The 18,908-nt window shown below is 39.7% G+C and overlaps 1 protein-coding gene across 1 annotated transcript in view; it reads right to left on the bottom strand.

Moving 5' to 3' along the window:
* Nucleotides 1-18,908, bottom strand: part of DOK5 (docking protein 5) — a 45,770-nt gene that overhangs the window by 20,602 nt on the left and 6,260 nt on the right. Inside the window, exon 2 of the mRNA XM_054391868.1 lies at nucleotides 4,654-4,761. Coding sequence (XP_054247843.1) covers nucleotides 4,654-4,761 — 108 coding nt within the window. The remainder of the gene's footprint in view (nucleotides 1-4,653; nucleotides 4,762-18,908) is intronic.

The raw sequence follows: 18,908 nt of genomic DNA, 5'->3' as shown, positions 1-18,908 counted from the left end.
AGATCTCCAGGGACGGCAACTTCACCACCTCCCTGGGCAGCCCATTCCAATGGGCAATCACTCTCTCTGTGAAGAACTTCATCCTAATATCCAGCCTGTACCTCCCTTGGCACAACTTGAGACTGTGTCCCCTCATTCTGCTGCTGGTTGCCTGGGAGAAGAGACCAACCCTTACCTGGCTACAACCTCCCTTCAGGTAACTGTAGACAGCAATGAGGTCACCCCTGAGCCTCCTCTTCTCCAGGCTAAACACCCCCAGCTCCCTCAGCCTCTCCTCACAGGGCTTGTGTTGAAGAAATCACAGCCAGAAACTACCAAATTTAGAGATTCAATTTTCATCATTGTTCTCAGAGGCTGCTTTTTCACTCCTAAGATCAAGGAACCCATGCACAAGATGAATCCTTCCATATGGAAAGGCACGTGCCTGCCCCACAGACTTGCAATGCACCTCGATGTATGGCATTGGAATGAAAACACCACAATGTCCTGACAAGTTACTTTAGTTCTTCTAAAGCCTCAAACTAGCCATTTCATTCATAGTAAGTGATAATATTCATTAAAACAAATGTTTAACAGCCAGTTATTAGCAGAGTGGTCATACCTTGAAACATTTAATTTGCTAGTGATACAGTTTTGCATTAGCAAGCCTGGAAAAACAATTACAAGTTGCACAATTCAATTTTCCAAATGGATTATTCCATAACTAGACAGAAAGACTGTTCAAATTACTTCTGCTGTTTCGAGGCAAGATTAATACAATCGGATTAAAACTTAGATTCCCTCGAGGAACCAGTATATTCCTGCCAGCACTATGCAGTTAGTTGGTTTTGTATCAGAATATTAAGGATTCTTCTGGCACATTGCAAGCTCAAAAGTCACTTGGAGAAATAAGAGTATTTTTAACTTCCTCCAACATTATTTTGTTAAAGCTTATGGTTGTGGTTGATTTTTTACATTTAACAAGTGAAATCTAGACAGCTACCTGAAAGGCAACTCTGCATAGATTTTGCAGCCTGGATCCTAATTATTTTCTCTCCCTTGTGGGACCAAAATTTCCTTTGTGTATGCAAATTGCCAGTTCACTTCATAAGGTACAGATGACTGTTCTCAGATGACCTGCATTTTAAGACACTTTAACCTTTCCATATAAAAACAAACCACCCAACCAAACAAAAAACAATAAAAACCCCAAACCAAAACAGATGAAGATTAGAAAGCATTTAAAGGTCAGCATTATAAGAAAAAAAAAAAAAAAAAAAACCAAACAACTTCTGTTGTTTCAAACTGAGTGGCAAGCATCTAAAAATTCAGCCTCTGGTGCAGGGCTGCAGAAGAGGACACATACACCACACGTTCAAGCATGAGCAAATTGGACTCCCAAATAATGACAGAAACACCACCAAGGCAACTCCCAAGCACTGCTTGGGACCCCAGTGATCCTGCTTGGTACCTACGTGTGTCCCAGACTTCAGATGGATCAAGGAGAAAACTTGAATGGATAAAACATGCCAAGGAGATGCAAGGTCTCAGACCACAGAAACTCAGCTCTAGTGACTGGTATCAGCACTGTGCCAAAAGAACAAGTGCTCTGGGACAGGCTCTTTCCACCAATAAATTGAAAAAACATTTGCACTTTAAATCATTACAGAAAAAAAAAGGGGGGGGGGCAAAAACTTGAAACAATTTAACACTTCAGTGAAGGAGGCATGTGCTATAGAAAAAATTAGCTCCATTCATCATTTTTCTTTTTTCTACTCTTTACAGTTTTATGATGGATGACACCTTTCCTGAGATTGATGGGGTGAAAGGGGCTCCTCAGTGTTCTCAAATAGATGCTGCTTTCAATAGCATTTGAGAATCACTCCAGAACCCAGGTAAGAAGTTAATGACCACATTTCTGAAACACTGGTAATCTGTAAGTGAGGTTTTCCTCCTACAGTATCATCTATCAGACTGAAATGCATTCACCTTAGGTTCATTAGCACAAGCTTATGACACAGTGACACGACACGTTAACAAGACTGGCTAGGCTTCTCACTTGTAGGATTAACTTTATTGTCAGACAGCAAGAAGCCTCCTGTCCAGGAGTGACAAAATGAGAATTATCATAGAAAAGCCTCTTTCCAGCAACTACTCCAGCTGCTCTTGCTGACCACATGTGTCTCAAGACAAGAGCAATGACTAACCTACACCTCTGAATGTTCTCTTGAGTACCATGGTCCCATTAATATCATATGTCACATCTAAGTGACAAGAACTATTAGTTGATTGCTGCCATATTACATTCATTGTTGGGGGAGCTTTACTAATAATTAACTGAGTTTTTCCTGTAAGAATCAGTTCAGCTACAGAGGGGTATAGAGCAGCAGTGATATTCTCCTTTTTCAACACCTCATATTTAGTACTGTTAGAAACTGCATCATTCTCCCTTAGAATTTCACACATTTACAAAATCTTTTAAATAAACTCATTTTCATCACCTGTCCTCTTTGTAAGTTAACACATTTTAGCCAGAAAGTGCTATTTAATATTCACTGGCTTCCTTTCAGTGAGGCTTGTTAAAAATAAACAGGACCTATCAACTCATATAGCTGATGTCTCTATAACTAGAAAATTGCCTCATTTATCATTACACTGAAAAAAAAAAAATGGGGAAATGGCAGAGCCCCACTGCTAAAAAAACAACACTGCATAAGTGACACCCCACTGTCCTGGGCAATTACATTTAAACTGTTCTGCTTGGTTAACCCTGCTGCGTTTCTAGAGTGGCAAAAAGAAAGGATAAATGTGCAGAAAATACGAAGAACAAATGCTGATGCAAACTTTCCTAGAGTGGCTCCTACTAATGGCAGCAAAACTGCTACCAAGTCATCCAAGCCTGTCTGCAACCCCCCCACAGAAAACTCAACCACAGCATGCAATGCTATGATGAGAGATCTCCTTATACAGAATAACTACAAGCTTTCTGGTAGAAGTATTAACACTGCAGCCCATAATTTGAGTCTACATACCTGAGACTTGAAAATGACATACACCTAGGGGAAGACCTCAGAGCACCGAAGTTGGCAGTCTGACTCAGCAGGTCCAAGACATCAAAAAAATAAAACCAACCCCACAGAAGCTCAGACAGATCATCCCAGGTATACTCAGCATGATTCAGACCTCAAGACACCATCCCCCAGTTTCTGTAAAGGAGACTTCGGATCTAATCCATCAGTTCACTCCAGATGGAACCAATGCTTTCAAGAGTGCATTCAAGTTTGATTTGCTCCTCTAAAGTGACTGTGGAGTTCAACCTTGTTTATTCCTGGCAAATAATCGACCAGAGGAACAAGATATTAAATTTATAGAAGTAGTAACTGTTAACTCTAGACTAAGTTGTACTTAACGTGAAAATCCCTCAGAACTAGTGGGACTTTCTATAGTGCTTCAGTCTGCAGATGCAGACATAGGAAACTGCTGTTAGGTTACACATGTGAGAAGTAACAGATCTTCCTGAAAGAAAAGAAAAAAAAAAAATACCCAGCTCATTTACATTCGTCATGGATTGCACATCCATTACCTAATCTGAACTTTAAGTCAGCGTGTGCTGCTGCTGATATACTGCATTAATACAACTGAATCTGAATACAGATTTGCATCAATGACAGAGCCACACCAATATCAAACACATTTCACTCAAAGCTGGAAACTCTGATACACAGTGCAACACTCACACACATCAAAGGTGGGGGGGTGGGGGGGAAATAAAAGAATTCCCTTCTCATTACGTTTGAAAGTTGCTAAATAAAAACTGGAGTGAACTATTTTCGGGCTTACTACAAATAGCCACAGGTTTTAAGGCCAATGAATTACCAACCATGTGGCATATACACAGACAAGTCTGAATTCAGATTCAGCATTCCCTTGAGATTTTGTCCTCAATGTATGTCAAAGAGAGTAAGTGCAGATCAGCCTCAAGCTGAGCTGTGCTCACTGACTCCCAAGAATTTATGCACATAATTCCCCATCTTCTAATGTATTAAGCTTTTGCCAACAATGATTATAAATTAAAGGGTTTCTTATTTTCATCTCCATGCCCAGGAGAATTACATATGTAAATTCTCTGCTGAATACAAAATGTGCACATAGCTCCAGAGAAGCTATTAGGGGGGAAAAAAAACACTTCATTCTTTAAATACCAGTGAACTTAGCAGTTTTCATATCACCATTGTACAAAAAATGTGTTGCCCTTCCTGTCTGTAGCTGCCTGTTTCCCACAGATTGAAAATCCTAGTGAAATGGGAACCTTTAAGTACCTTTTTTTTTTTTTTTAATTCACACATTACCTTGGATTTTTGCTGTTGTAATTACGAAGAGCAGCAGTTACTGTAAAGTATTTCAGCTCTGATTTTAAAGGGCTGAGGAGAGGAAAGGATATCATCTCTAAAAATAAAGTCACTTCCCATTAGCTTAGCAAGATGTTTGTGACAAAGTGGAAAACAGAACACTTACTCTGCCTCTCCCCAATGAAGGAAGACACAAGTGGCTTTAGGACCTTGATAGTTTAAAAAGTTCCAATGTTTAGGCCAATTAACACACGACAGCTTCAGATTGTATTCTTGAACATATGTAGAAACAAGTTTAAGAAACAACCATATTACCAAGACTTACCTTGTGATAGCACCTAAAGTAAGCAGCTCGTTCATCTGAGAATTTCTCCAGCCTCTTTGGCCCTTTGCTTGAAGCTTTTTTGAATACTAACCAGCATCTCTGGTAAATCTAGAAACACAAGAGAATAAGCTTGGCATCTCCAGTTACCTGAACATCACTAATATTTGCATTGAAGTTAAACTTATAAATCAGCTTTTGCTCTGGAGCTACAATAAGTGGCACTTGGTAGCTTAGATGAAAAACAAAACTCAAGTTAATGGATTTAATCCCAGCTGGCAACTAAGCACCACACAGCCACTTGCTCATTGCTGCCTCTCCATCCTGGTGAGATACAGAGGAAAAACGAGAAAAAGTAAAAAACCGTGGGTTGAGAAAACAGCAGTTTACTAATTGAAATAAAATTATTATTATTGCAATGGAAAGGAAGATAACTAAGAGAGAGATAAATAAAAGCAGAGAAAAAACACCACTGCTCACCACCCACCAATTGATGCCAAGCCAGTCCCCAGGCAGTGATCAGCACTTCCTGGCCAACTCCCCACATTTTACATACTGAGCCTGACATTCTATGCCATGGAATATCCCTTTGGGTAGTTCAGATCAGCTGAAGTAGCTGTGCTCCTTCTCAGCTTCTTGTGCTTCTGCACTCTAGCAAAATCTGGGAAAGTGCTTGACTCAGGATAAGCACTGCTTAGCAACAAATTCTTCTGAAGACAGTGTACACTTGACTGAAAGGTGCTGGGAAGAAAGAGTTGAAGCCATGCTTGCAAATGTAGGGCTTTCTAGAAAACAGCTTTTTTAAGATGAAGTGGCATGTTTTTCCATGTAGATTAGTTACTGGTTCCAGTCTTGCATGCTTAAGACAGACATGAATAAACCTTGAGCAAATAGATAGGAATGGAACTTCTACCACACAAGTAAGAGATAAAACTCTCAAGTGTATATTCTCTGTATGAGGGTAAATGAGGACACATAAGGGAGAAGGAACTGAATTACAGGGTAATGGAAAAGACAAATCGTTTAACTGTAGAACTCAGGACCATTCTGGCATTTTGCTTTCAAGGTCCAGTTGAATTTAAATTCAAGTCACACAGAGCAGACTCTGTGTAGAGTGGTTGAAAAAACCCTTTCCATCTGCAGCATTAAGCCCCTTCATCTCTCAAAATTTCTGCCTCTATTTCTTGCAATCTTCCCACCTATTCCTTAACTTTGGTGCAATTTCTACCATCCTCTTACATTTAAAACCATAGCTCTCAGCTTAGATAACATACTGGCTGTATAGAAGGAAAAAAATTATAAGCCTTGACAACTGTTCACAGCCTACATTTAATCAGTAATTCCAAAGTAACACCTGGTAAGTTAGAAATAAATCAAAACTGCCACTAAAATTAGTGTCATTTCAAAGGAAGAAAAAAAAAAAGAAAGAAAAAATCTGATCAGCAATTATCAAGTAGTTCACAGCTCCAGCAGAGCTCCAGTGCAGCATGAATTCATGGAGCAATCAGTGACAGGACTCATCAAAACATCTCACTGCCTCCAGCTAACCCAACACCAACAGGTAACAGGCAAAGGAACTCCATCCTTTGAATCCCTGATGGGTTTCTAAACAATGTATCCAGCACAAAATTACTTCCATGAAAAGTAGCTATAATTTTATTTCTGTGCCCAAAAATGATTGTTAGTTGACTAGCTCTGCTGCTTTTACCAGCTTTTAGCTGCTTCTATAAAGATGTTCAGGGAACCATATTATTCCCTTTCAGCTTTATTATTCTGCCTCTCATGTGGACACTCATACTCCTGGCTGACTTGGCTGCAGAACCATTTAGCATATGAACAGGTTGCTCCGATGCCAAGCACCAGCTGAACCCATCAAGATTCCTCCAGTTTTCCAGCTTATTGGCCACTCAACCTGTTCCATTTGAATGGAATTGTTTAAGAATTACTAAACACTGACCAAAATAAGGGCTTACCACCAAAGACGCAATCAGAGATGCACTCACTCTGGGAAGGACTCTATACACTTGGCTGCTGAGAATCTTGTTTGCCAGACCCAGATAACCTCATTACACCTGACAAGAAAAGTTCTCCAAAATCCCAACCAGAAGAGGATGTCATGAGTTTGACGATTCAGTTCTTTTGCTTTTCAAAAGCCTATAGTTTTAACTTAGCAATTAGAAGCCCATACAGGAGAACACAATCCTTTAGCAATGCACTTGCCATTGTACAACACACATGAGGACAACTAACAACATGATGATGTTCTATTCAGACCATCTGCACTCAGAAGCAACTGTCTGGGTCAGCAAGCATCTCAAAACTGTAGCTACAACAGTTAAGCTCAGCAGCACATACAATTCAGGGCAGAACAGGAGAATAACATTTTAATACAAATGAGGAAATAAAGTTTTGTTCTGTCTCCAATGGGGCACAGATCCAGGATGGTTATTGCTCTGCCACATGCCACTAGGAGCGTTGGTACTATTAGCAACTCCACTCAAGCAGGGTAGATGGCTTTAAGTTGCTGCTACTGGAATTTATTACTGTAGTTCAACAATGACTAATTCAAGACTAACTCTTGGATTTACATCAGAATCAGAACACAGCTGTGGGGAATAAAATAAAAAATAAAGGCAGACAAACAAGTGAACCGAAAAACTGTTCCATGGATGTACCACCAAGTATGCAACAGCCAGGTCAGCCTACAATATAAACACTGGTCTTTTGAGTTATGGTTCCACTCACATGTTACAATATTTCTTTAACAAAAGAGTGCCAGGGTTAGAATACATTATGCCAGTGTCTCAGGACATCATCATCATCACCCAAGTAATCACACTTAACAAGAACAAATGGCATTTATGAAGCTGACTTGAGCAAACTCTCCCATCATAAGGGTCCCTCCTCTGAAATTCCTCCTCCTTCTGTACGAGCTAGTCAGCTCTCTCTTCATGGAATCTCTAGGTAGAAAGATTCTACTGCAAAAGTACTTTAAAGGAGAACAAAAACTATTTTGTTTATAGGCAATGAACAATATTTTTGCCTGAATATACAGTTCAGAATCTCGTTAATGATTCGATAGTTAATTCATAGAATGGTTTGGGTTCCAAAGGACCTGATTAGCAGCTTCATAAACAAGATAATGGAGCCATCAAGAATGGGTACTATTAATGCAGTTTTATTTCTATGTTCCCATGAGACACATCCAACAGCATCTTAACTGAGCAAAACCAGATTGAACTAGATGACCTTTAAAGGTCCTTTCCAACCCAAACCATTCCATGAATAACCAATTCAGCAGCATCTGCCTAGGCACACTGAAAGCCCTTCAACACAGTCAATACACAGAAGAGATGATGTGGCCAAGACAGAGCTAATCAGAGACCTTGTTATGAGCTACACTACATAGCAAGTAATTGGGTCTCTGATGCCATCACAATCTAGCATGTGTCTGAGATTTATCAGTGTTTCTTCCAGTTGAAGACTGCAAGTGAAGTGTTTACATTGTTATAGCAGTTTTGACAGCAGCAACAAGAATTAGGCCCAAATGCTCATAGGTGCCTATTCCATCATGAATATTTAGCTCACTTATCCCTCAGATCAACATTTTCACTACTATCTATGAATAGGAATTAGTTGAAAGTACTGCTGCAATTACTTCCCCTCCAAACACTTGGGCTGACAGTGATTAGATAATACAAACAGCAAATCAGGATCTGATGTGCTGAGAGAGAACAGTAATAGCTTCATTTGCATAACACCTAAAACTTACACAGCTCTCCCTGTGAGATCTTCTGAGAAAGCCAAACTCAAAATTTAATTTCAGTATGAAAAAATATGCATCCACTTCCTGTGTGCTCTCTTGAAAATTTCAGCTTCCAGCAGCTCACTGAGAAGGTAGCAGTGTAAAATTTAAGGGAAATAATGTGACTGTTTATGAAGACGATCATCTGAAACCCAGATAAGGTGATCCAAGATGCATGTCCAAGGTCACATCAAAACAGTTCTATTTTTGGCTCTAAAGATCAGCTGACATAAATCATTACAACAACTTAAAGAAGGAGTGACTTCAAAGGAATGATGCAATCTGAGTATTTGGATTCCTACTCTCAGTGCTGTGCCTTAGGAACCGGGCAGGATCGTTCAGCCCTCCCCATGCACCTTCTGATGCTGCAAATACATTGGGAAGCAAAGGAGCTGTTGACCTTAGCTGGAACTGGTCAGCATCTGGCTGAGTAAAGTGGAAAATTTTCAGTTCACTTTCCTAGGTTTCATGGTTCAGTTGTGGTCTGAGCATATTTTCATGTAGAGAGGAAAACTGAAACCAGAGGTTTGCTGTTTTAAGTAATGGCTCAAACCAATGGGCCATTCTGGAAATGAGTGTGGGGAAGGAGATCTGTCAGCCTTCACCACCTCCCAGCTGATCAGAAACGCAAGAGGACAAAAACCTAGATTTTTTGAGTGCCTCAAATGCCATTCTTCATCAATGAAACACAAACTATTCCACACAAGAAACAAATATTTCAATTTAGAAACTAAAATTTGCATTTCAGTCCAAAGCGAGTTTACACTGCCCCTCAATACTTTTGTTCATCAAATGATCTAAAAAACATCTGGAAATAGCCAAATATTTCGAAACTGAAGAGGGGAGACTGTTTTTCCTATCTTGGACATGGATTTTAAGATTGGCTACCACAAAAAATAAAATATGTGGTTTCCACTACACTACGGCAAAAGCCTATTTTACTTCAGGACCAAACAAACAATCTCAACTCTGTTTGTTATTTAAGAAGGACATAAAGGTCAGAGACAGTAGCACAGTCTCATCTGGCAAATTTCTCCTTTGTGAAGTGAACCTTCAGGGAAAGCTGCTCTATTTTATTCCCTATGTTGTGTTTTTCTGCTTTCTGCCCTAAAACAAAGAATTCCAATGAGCTGCATTTACAGGAACAATGAACTTGGTGTCAAATAAACACAAACTTTGCTTCTTTAAAAGCAGTAGCTGAAACTACTTCAGAAAGTCTGGGCTATTGCCAGGAGCCTGCCTTTTCTGACTTTAATAACCTCTAGAAACAGATAATCTAGTAAAAAGTACAGCACAAGAAATTTCTCACAGTGTGTTCCAAATTATGCTTTTTTTTGATGGTAAGGAAAAAAAAAAAAGAAAAAGTTGCCACTTTATCAAAGGCTGGTAGATAGCTCATCCTCTGATATAACTCAATCATATCTGGAAAATCACGAGTGTTTTACTGAACCAGTGGACTGGAGTTCCAGGTACAAGGTCCTTTCCAACAGGGATCACACAGGAAATGAGGGAGCTTGTGTTAAGCACTTGGATCTTAATTCTTCTTTTAAAAAATGCCTTACTACATCACTTATGATTCAAAAGGTGGTAAAGAGCCCTGAACAGAATTCTTAGCCTGAAGGAAACTGGATCTAAAGATTCTCTGCATCTAGAAAAATTAAATGTTGCCATCAAAAGCAGGTTGCAGCTCATTCATTTGATCATACTCCTCCTCAGACACCCCTGAAGCTGTAAACAGATCTCTATTACATAGCTGTTTCTTTGTGAAACACTGGAGGACTGCTTTCTAGTAAACAGGTGTAGGTATAAGCAAGTATGACAACTCCTCCTGTATTATGTTGAATGGGACTGTGCAGCTGTAATGAAGACTCCACAACCTTTCCATGATTTCACAAAATGGAAGTATTTCTTCAATAACGTTATGGCTTGTCTATACTTTTTGCAGCCCAGCTTTATCCCTTGCCCACTTCATCCCCATACTGGCAGCTGGGTTCAGCTAGATTTCCTTCTGAAAAAAAAAAAAAAAACAAACACAAAGTATAAAACAACTACAAGTAGATGAATTGCTAGAAGGAATCACATGGTTATAAACATATCTAATTTGTACTGAAATGTGTTTAGCATGACTTAAGGAGTGCAGAGAAATGGTTCACTGGCGTTGTAAAATAAGCAGCAAAGTTGTCCACATGTTGTCTGTAAAGATATTGCTGCACTTGGCAACAAGACCATTTCCCTTTCCTAGAACACCCATTTAATGTGAGTGTGTTATGAGTAAGTGATATTGCATTATTTGTGGTGATCAGGTTATAATGACTACATAAATCAAAGTTGGTTTACATCAAGCTATCTTCTTCTCTGGGGGACTAAAGAAAATAACCTAGATTTCTTCTTCCCACGAGAAACACATTTGTGGAGAGATAAACCTCACTCTTTCCCCTCATTCAGTATACAGCTTCAGAAACAATATTTTATATTAAGTCATCCATAGCTGCTAATAAGGAATAAAGCTGTAAACTTGTCTCTGTGCCTGTACAATATTGCTCAGTATCACAAGACCTTTTTATTTTTCTATCAAGTTGCAAAATTTGGCTTTGGCATTGGCCAGAACTTGCTATAATATGAATCTATACAGCTCTTTTTACTCAGACTCATTAATGCAAGTCACAACAGATGCCTACTGCTCTAAAATATGAGGCATTTTAATAAACCTTTCCTCTTCAAAACCCCTTTCTTTCTACCTCTTCCCACCCAACTGGCATTGCATCAACCAGAAGTGGGATTTTTGTTAATGGTTCAGACTCAGAACTCAAAGCTGTTCTTCCAGCCTTAGTTTAAAACACCAAACAGCTGGATTTGAGCCTACAGATGCATTCTCATTTGGAATACTAGGTAGAAGGCAACTTTTTTCTATTTTTTATTTTCCTCTGTCTGGTTCTTCATGATTACATGGGATTCATTCCACAGATAACATCCTCAGCAAGTGACAGTCTGTATGCTGTAACCTGGCAGGGTGGTAAGGACCATTATATAAGCACAGAGGGTAAAAAGGCTCACCCAAGATTACCTAACAATTCAATAATGGAGCCTTTATTTCACCTATGTACTATGCTCTGTGACAATGGATGCCAAAAGGGAAACATAAGCAAGAAATTTGCAGGTTTTGCTCATAACTGGTATCTGTTAGTTACTGGTTTAAACAAAGGGGGGAAAAATGAACAACAAAAATGCTAGTGCTCCTGGCACAGGTCACCTCTGGCAGGTTTCAAGATGGAGTAGACTCATTAAAAGACAATAAGAAATTTGCCGATACATTCCAGCCTGGCAGAAGATTTAATAATTAAAAAAAAAATTAAATGGGACACCTGGGAGTTTATGAGAGCCCTTTACAGTGAATCACTGCAACTGTCAATAAAGTAGTTTAGAAGCAATGTACCTCTTCAAATTGTTGATGCACTAAGCAGCTGGTAAGTCCAGAGTTCAAAGGCATCTTAATTACAGATCCTGGCCAGACGATAAGGAACATTACCAGTGAAATCTCCCTGACATACAATCTTTTGAGGGCACTATGATTCAGTCCAGACAGTACAGAGAAACCACCAGATGTGGGGGGACACCTAAAACAAGAATTCTGGACCTCAAGGGGCAGGGAAAGTGCTCCAGGAACACAGGACACCCAGGAGATGAGTAGAACAGAATAGTGACAGCTGCAAATGCAAAAGGTGGTTACAAAGGGCTTGGCTTTAGGACTCGCTTATAGCACATGAATATCATTAAGTGCTCTGCAAAGGAGTCATTTCTTTCCTTTTTCTACTCAGTGCATGGTGCCTCAAATCTGTATGGTAGGTGCACCTTACATGCAACTTACACTTGTTGATAAACTAATGTGTAAATAAAGTACACAGTGTAACAGGAGCTGCAGGGATAAGCAGTCATGCTGTTTGATGTGATGTAGGACAATAGAGACCTTGACTAGAATTTCAGAACCTAAAAGACATTAAAAGCAAGACTTTAACTTTCAGTTTACTCCACCCGCAAAAACACTGAGCTTGATGCAGTATCATCAGAAAGACAACATTAGCTAAAATATTCTTCCACTTTCTGGCCTTTCTTTATGGGCTTGCAGCTTTTAAAGTGGAGAGCTGCTGGTTTGTACGGTTTTTTTAAAATCATACACAGAAAAGGTTCTAATTGCGGGCTGTGTAAGGCTTTTAAGAGGAGAGTGCCTCCAAGAGCCAAGAAGCATTTACAGCAGAAGCCTTCTCTTGCTAGCAACAGTTTAAAAAAACAAAACCACAAACAGTCCTGCTGGAGCTAAGTATCTGATTTGGTTCCTTGAACATCTGCTCAGCTTTATATACGGGCACAGTTAATTCTAGGCATGAAACTGGATAGGAGAAAAATCAGCCTAGGAGTCTTAACTACTAAAGCAAGCAAGAAAAAAAATAGTAAAGGCTTCAATGTAGGCTAAGAACTGACTCAGTGCAGCCAGGTCGTGCTGGCTGAGCTCTACAGAGTGCAGTTGGATGTGTTGTTCTGCTGGGTCAGGCCCTGAGTGTGGTCCAGTGAAATTAACACAATTTAGTACTGTGTTAGCATTAGGTAACTGCTAAATAACTTTAAATGACTGTGATGAATTATGATTTGGAATGTTTCTTTTTTTGTCACTAAGTACCTAATTTGGTTATTTTAATTACATGGGCTATAGGGGGAAAATGGCATTGATACAGCTCATTACCAGTTCACAGAGCTCACTAATTAGTACATCAGATGCAAAGAGGCTGCAGAGCACACACGTGCTAGCACTTGGCAACAGCCACTCAGGGCTCTGACAAGAACTTGAGCTCACCTGCTAAAGCCATGCTAGGAGGATGCTCTCCTGAACTTGGCTGTCAGAAGGCACAGGTGGGAATTGCTCCATCATTGGAGATAAATAACACTTGCTCACCAACTCCCAGCAACGGGCTTTGTTTCAGCCCTCCCCACAAAGCATACAACCATTTGTAGGAGCTGCTTTTCAGAACTGAACTTGTAATTGTGAGGCTGCACATTAGTTAAAGATGTAAGGTTTTAAAAAACCCAGAAAGTGCACAGGAATTAGGCCTTCATCTTAGTAAGTTCTTCAGCAGTAAGCTGTCAGCATCCAAAGCCAGATATGGGAGAAAGTTTTGAGTTTCTCAATCTTCAGTGTATGACTTGAACAATTCAGCTGTACCTGTTGCTACTTGCCCACCTGTTAAATTCAGTTAATGATGCTTGTTATGTGCTGCTTGGAGAGCCAAGGATGACAAATGCCCTGCAAGCCCGTAACTAACAGATGGGTATAACTGCCCATTTCTGGCCTGCTGTCATTCTTTACCATTCACCAATTAAATTAACTGCAAGCTTCAGAGAGCATCACAGATTTCCTGTAACAAATACATTACCTCCTATCCCTCCAGACACCCCAAGTGAGTCTCAAGGTTAGTCCATCATACTGTCTCAACACAAGGTGAAACCATCTTATTCCTTCCACAATTTTCTTTCAATTCTAACATCCAAGTTATGCAGTCGTAAGTCATTCCCCCAGACTCTCTGGAGCCTGGATCAGTTCTAAAAATCAAAGTGAATCTGCATGAAAAAGCAAATAATGATACTAAGTGAGTCACTGCAAGCTGGACTTCACCAAAATACAGTGTTTTGTTAAAAGTGACAGAATTACAGCCCATTAAATCATAGTAACAAGCACTTCAGCATTGCCTCACAGGATTGCAGCAAATAATGGAAGTCACTTGCCTAGACTGCTAGATGGACAGAAGCTGCTGCAGGGGGAAGTCAAAATGCATTTTCCTCTTGAAGCACTTTGGTGCACTGGCTTTGGAGTGATAACCTGCAACATATCCTCAATCGTAGGAGGATGCAAGTCACAGCAGAGGGCCCATGGGGCCTGTGATCAGCAGCCAGACTCCATCCTGGGTATAAACTGAAGAGCAGAGCTCTGCTGCTCTCCCAGAACTTTCAAAGCTACCAACCAAATGAAACATGTCACCAGTTCGTCCAGGACTTGAAAAACACAAATTCAGTCAGTTTTCTAGGAAAGGTGCAATTGAGACTGGAGAGAGGATTTGTTCATTTTGATTTTTTTTTCTTCTGTTTTGTGTTGAGGGGAATGGACTTTAAAAAAAAATTAAAATAAGGGTTCCAGAGAGAGTATTTACCTGGTAGGCCTCAGCCTTCCACTACCTCTTGCAGTCCTCTTGCATTCATGCTGGCTAAGCTATGCATTAACTCAAATGGACAACTCAACTTCTATTAATTTCTCATGTCCTAGCTTAGCAGTACTAAAAATAAAGAGTTCAAGAGTTCATAGACATCTAGGTAGATTCCATTCTCTGCACAAAAAATATCTATGAAAGCTTAGCAGAATACTGTCTTAATTTGTACTACTTCATTTACCAGAGAACAGCCACTTATATTTCACCATAAGCACTTGGCCATGAGTACACCACTCAATAGTAGGCAGTTAATTCAGTGCAATCAGCTAACATCCATCCTCACTGGTCTAGAGATATTAGTAAGAGCATTAAGAGGAATTTTTCCTTTACCAATCTCCGGGCATTGATAATTCCCCAGACAAATGTTACTTGGTAAGTAAAGAGTAAAGGGACAACTTAATCCCCTACATTAACATTATTGGGAAGAAATGTTGCTGATTTTACTACACTGATACTTTGAATTGAAGCACAATTTTCAGTAAAGGTGAAAAAAAAAAAAACCTGTCACTACTCATTCCCATAGCTTGAACATTCACTGGTATTTCTGACAGACCCTGATGAAGTCAGACAAGAAGATAATAGGAACAGTCCATCAACTTCCATGGCACACCTAAAACTACACAAACATCAAATTAAGATGTCAGTCTCAGGTGCAGACCTTACATCTGTTACTTTCTTTGAAGTGTTCCCACAAACACTGAAAAATTTTAATTTATCACTGATCTAACTTCAGGGCAATGCCCAAATGCACCACAGGAGAATTACCTTCATACTGCGTAATGAATTGATGATGAAAAGGCATCAAAATCACAAAAGACTAAATTTTACTTGTTTATAATTGGGTTTTCTTTTCCTTTTACTGCCTTTACAATCATTCTTGTCATGCTCTCTTGTATTCAGAGCACCTAGTGCAGGAACCTCCAGAAATTGTACACACCTCTGTTGAAGAAAGGGAGAGCAAAGGGTGAAAATGCAAAACTGGGACCCACAAGTGGCAGGAAACGAGGGAAGGGTTTGAGATAAAAGCAGAATAAAAAGGGTGTTCTGGTCAGATTTGTATTATACTTGTTCAAAGGGAAACACCATCTTTAGAACTAAGTAGAAAAAGGGTAAGAACTACTTGTTTACTAGTTAAGTCAGTTTATGAAAAAGGCAAATTTGGAATCTCATTGGTTTGCCTCACCAACTAAACCCATCTTCCAAAGAATGTGGAAAGTAATTTACCAGAAAACATATGCTGGAAAGCACAAGAAAATCTGTTCCTGCTCCTAAAAAGGGCCACCACCAAAACAGGAATTTCACATTCCAAATGATGCATAATATCCCATCTTCTGCCTCCTGGAGAAAAACTGAAACTTTCCTAGACTTTTTGGGGGAATTTTGGTGGAGTTTTTTTTAAGCAAATTAGGTTCTCTTTTATTTCACACAATTCTGAAGATAAAATGTGCCTGTTTGTAAGATACACAAGTGTCCAGATTTTCCAGTTCAATTCAGATGATAGCTTAGGCTACAGCTGATACTCAAACTCAGATACAGCCCCCAGATGAAACCCAGGTAGGAAAAGCAGTGTGAGGAGAACTGGGAGCCACGGGAAAGACAGCAGGCTCTTACTGCTCCATCCTGTCTTCACAAGGCAAAAATTAAAATACCTTAAGAGAAGAAATAAAATGTAATTCTACCATGTGAGCTGGAAAACCTCCTTTTAACTCACCCTGAATACAGAGCTAAGCACCCTGATCCTTTAACACAAACCACACAAGGTGAACAGCACCCCAAAGACAAGCACTGCTCACTTTTCTCCAACTTTTCTGCTTTGAGGATCTTTGATCCAATTCCAGAGGTAACCCAGTCAAAACACTTACTGACTTGGACTCAAATTCCACCAACTGTGCCAGAGGAAATTCAAAAGGGACCTGCCCATGGGCTGATAGGCTCAATGTCAGCAGCCAGAGAGAGCTGCATTAGGTCTTGAAGGACATTTGGGGGTATTCCTCTTCTTACCAGTGCAAAGATAGACGCTCAAACTTTCTAAGCATGGATCCTATATTTACCGACACTGACAAGTTCTAAGCAGTAAGAAATCTTAATATCTGTGAATATGCTCCAACACCTTATTTAACAGGTTTCTAAAAATACAAATATCCAATGGGTTTAATATCTTGCAGGCTGAAGTTGGTACATAAGAAATCTGTTCAGTTTTTCTCTGTCTCAATGCTTCCAGACTGAAAGGAGCTCTATAGGTGAACACATGAGTTTTATTAATAAAGCTGCTTCATATGTAGATATAAGCAAACAACTTTTCTTTCCCCTCTTCCCCCCTCCTCCCCCTAATCTTACATCATTCTTGTTCTGAGTTTTCACAGCTCATTCTCTAAAATCCCCACATTAACTTTCTGGCACGCTTCTTCAAGCGCAGATCTCTTTAACCATATGGTTCTAGTCCCACAGATTGTCTCTCCCCCATTTTACCTCTCCTCCCACAGGGCTTCACAGAACCAGGGGTATGCAAAACTTGTAAAAGAACATGTCATTTTTAATGTTCAACACCAATCTTCTCAATGAAGTTTTCTACAGAAGCCAGTTTAATTAAAATCAAGAAGAGAAAACCCTGAAGGCTTCATCTCTTTTCAGCTTTTGACAACCAAAAAATTCCACTGAAGTTTAAAAGAAAGAAAACCAAAAACTACTGAAGTGGACAAGGCCAAAACTTTATACAAAAATTTTTTCCCAACTTCTAAGCACTAATCAGAAGTTTTCCCATCTTGTCCTAAAGCAAGTGTATGCACTGTGTTAATGCTATGCCTCCTGAGAAACAGCCTAGCAAAAAACCTTTTGTATTTTCCCCATATAAATCCAGCATATGGCCACTGTCCAACATGCAAGTTCTCAAGGAACACTCAAATACACATTCTCCCAATTTCAGGTGAATGTTTACTGTTGCCAGCAAAGTATTAATCAAAGTAGGAAGCACACAGTCCAGAAACCTAAGCATGATTTTTACACTGAGTTTTTAAATTAATACAGAAATATTTGAGTACTGCTTACATCACCCCACTTAAGCAAGTGGAGTTTTGTTTCCCAGAAACAAGCAACTAGTTCCAAAGTTGTGATGAAGTCAGCTCCCTCCTCTGTCACAAACTGAAGTCTAAACTACTACAGATTTATGCTATGGGGGGTGGCCAGGAGAGCACTAGTTCTGCACTGGAGGACACCACTTAAACCACATTCCTTTACACTGATGTGATTAAGAGTTTTGGGGCTGGTCAGACCCATCAACTGAGGAAAACTGACACATACAGATTTAGTTTCTGTCCTCCACAAGGTTAATACTAAAGATGGAACAAGTCTACAGTTGTATTTCATCAGTCACATCTTTCAGATGAGACAATTACTGTTACCTAATATTTTTAATTACCCTGACCACTATGGTCAAAACTTTACTGTATTGGGTCAAGTTAGTTCAAATCAGTGTTAAACAGCATTCAGAAAAACAACACCCACAAAACCATTTTCCACTATACATTAATATGATCCTTACAGCAGTTGCCTTCACATGTACAGCTTTTAATTTTTCTTCTCCCCTTTACTCCAAGAAGTCAGGCTCAATTTAGTAGCCACATTTCCAGTAACATTCAGCACTTGCATAAGGAATTGAAGAGGTTAAAAAAAAAAAAAAAACAAACCAAAAACAAAAAACAAAATCAGCTTCCAGGTCTTTGAATAATCTTGTTGCTAGATACATAGGCAGAATTTTCCTCATCCTTAACAAAAGTGGTGAAAGCCATAACTTAAAACTCAATTTGTTTCCCAAAAGATCTGGACACATTAGAGGATAACTACAGAAACCCCCCAGGCAGGACTGCAGGAACATGGCAGATTCTGGACAACCTGGTGCTTGCTATGACTGAAGGAGGACAATGGCTGATCTCTGTGTCCTTAGGAAACTCCCATGGACGAACACAAGTGGAATCAGAATTGCACTTTCGGGCTCCAGCAGCTAAACCTTACTAACCTTCACATTGGGTGCTTAGATCTTTTTCTTGGATCCAGCCCAAATTTCCATGGAGGGCCCACTCTAATAGATAGATGAGGTTGATCATTCCTTGCATAACAAGGAGGTGCCTCCAACAGATGGGGTTACAGACACCCCCAAGAGCAGACTCTGCAGACTGCAGATTTAATTAGAGGTGTTGTTAAACAGA

The sequence above is a fragment of the Indicator indicator genome, chromosome 24 (genome assembly GCF_027791375.1).
Source record: "Indicator indicator isolate 239-I01 chromosome 24, UM_Iind_1.1, whole genome shotgun sequence".
Taxonomy (NCBI): Eukaryota; Metazoa; Chordata; class Aves; order Piciformes; family Indicatoridae; genus Indicator; species Indicator indicator.
The sequence above is the reverse complement of the archived record's forward strand: the minus strand, read 5'-3'. Positions and strand labels throughout refer to the sequence as shown.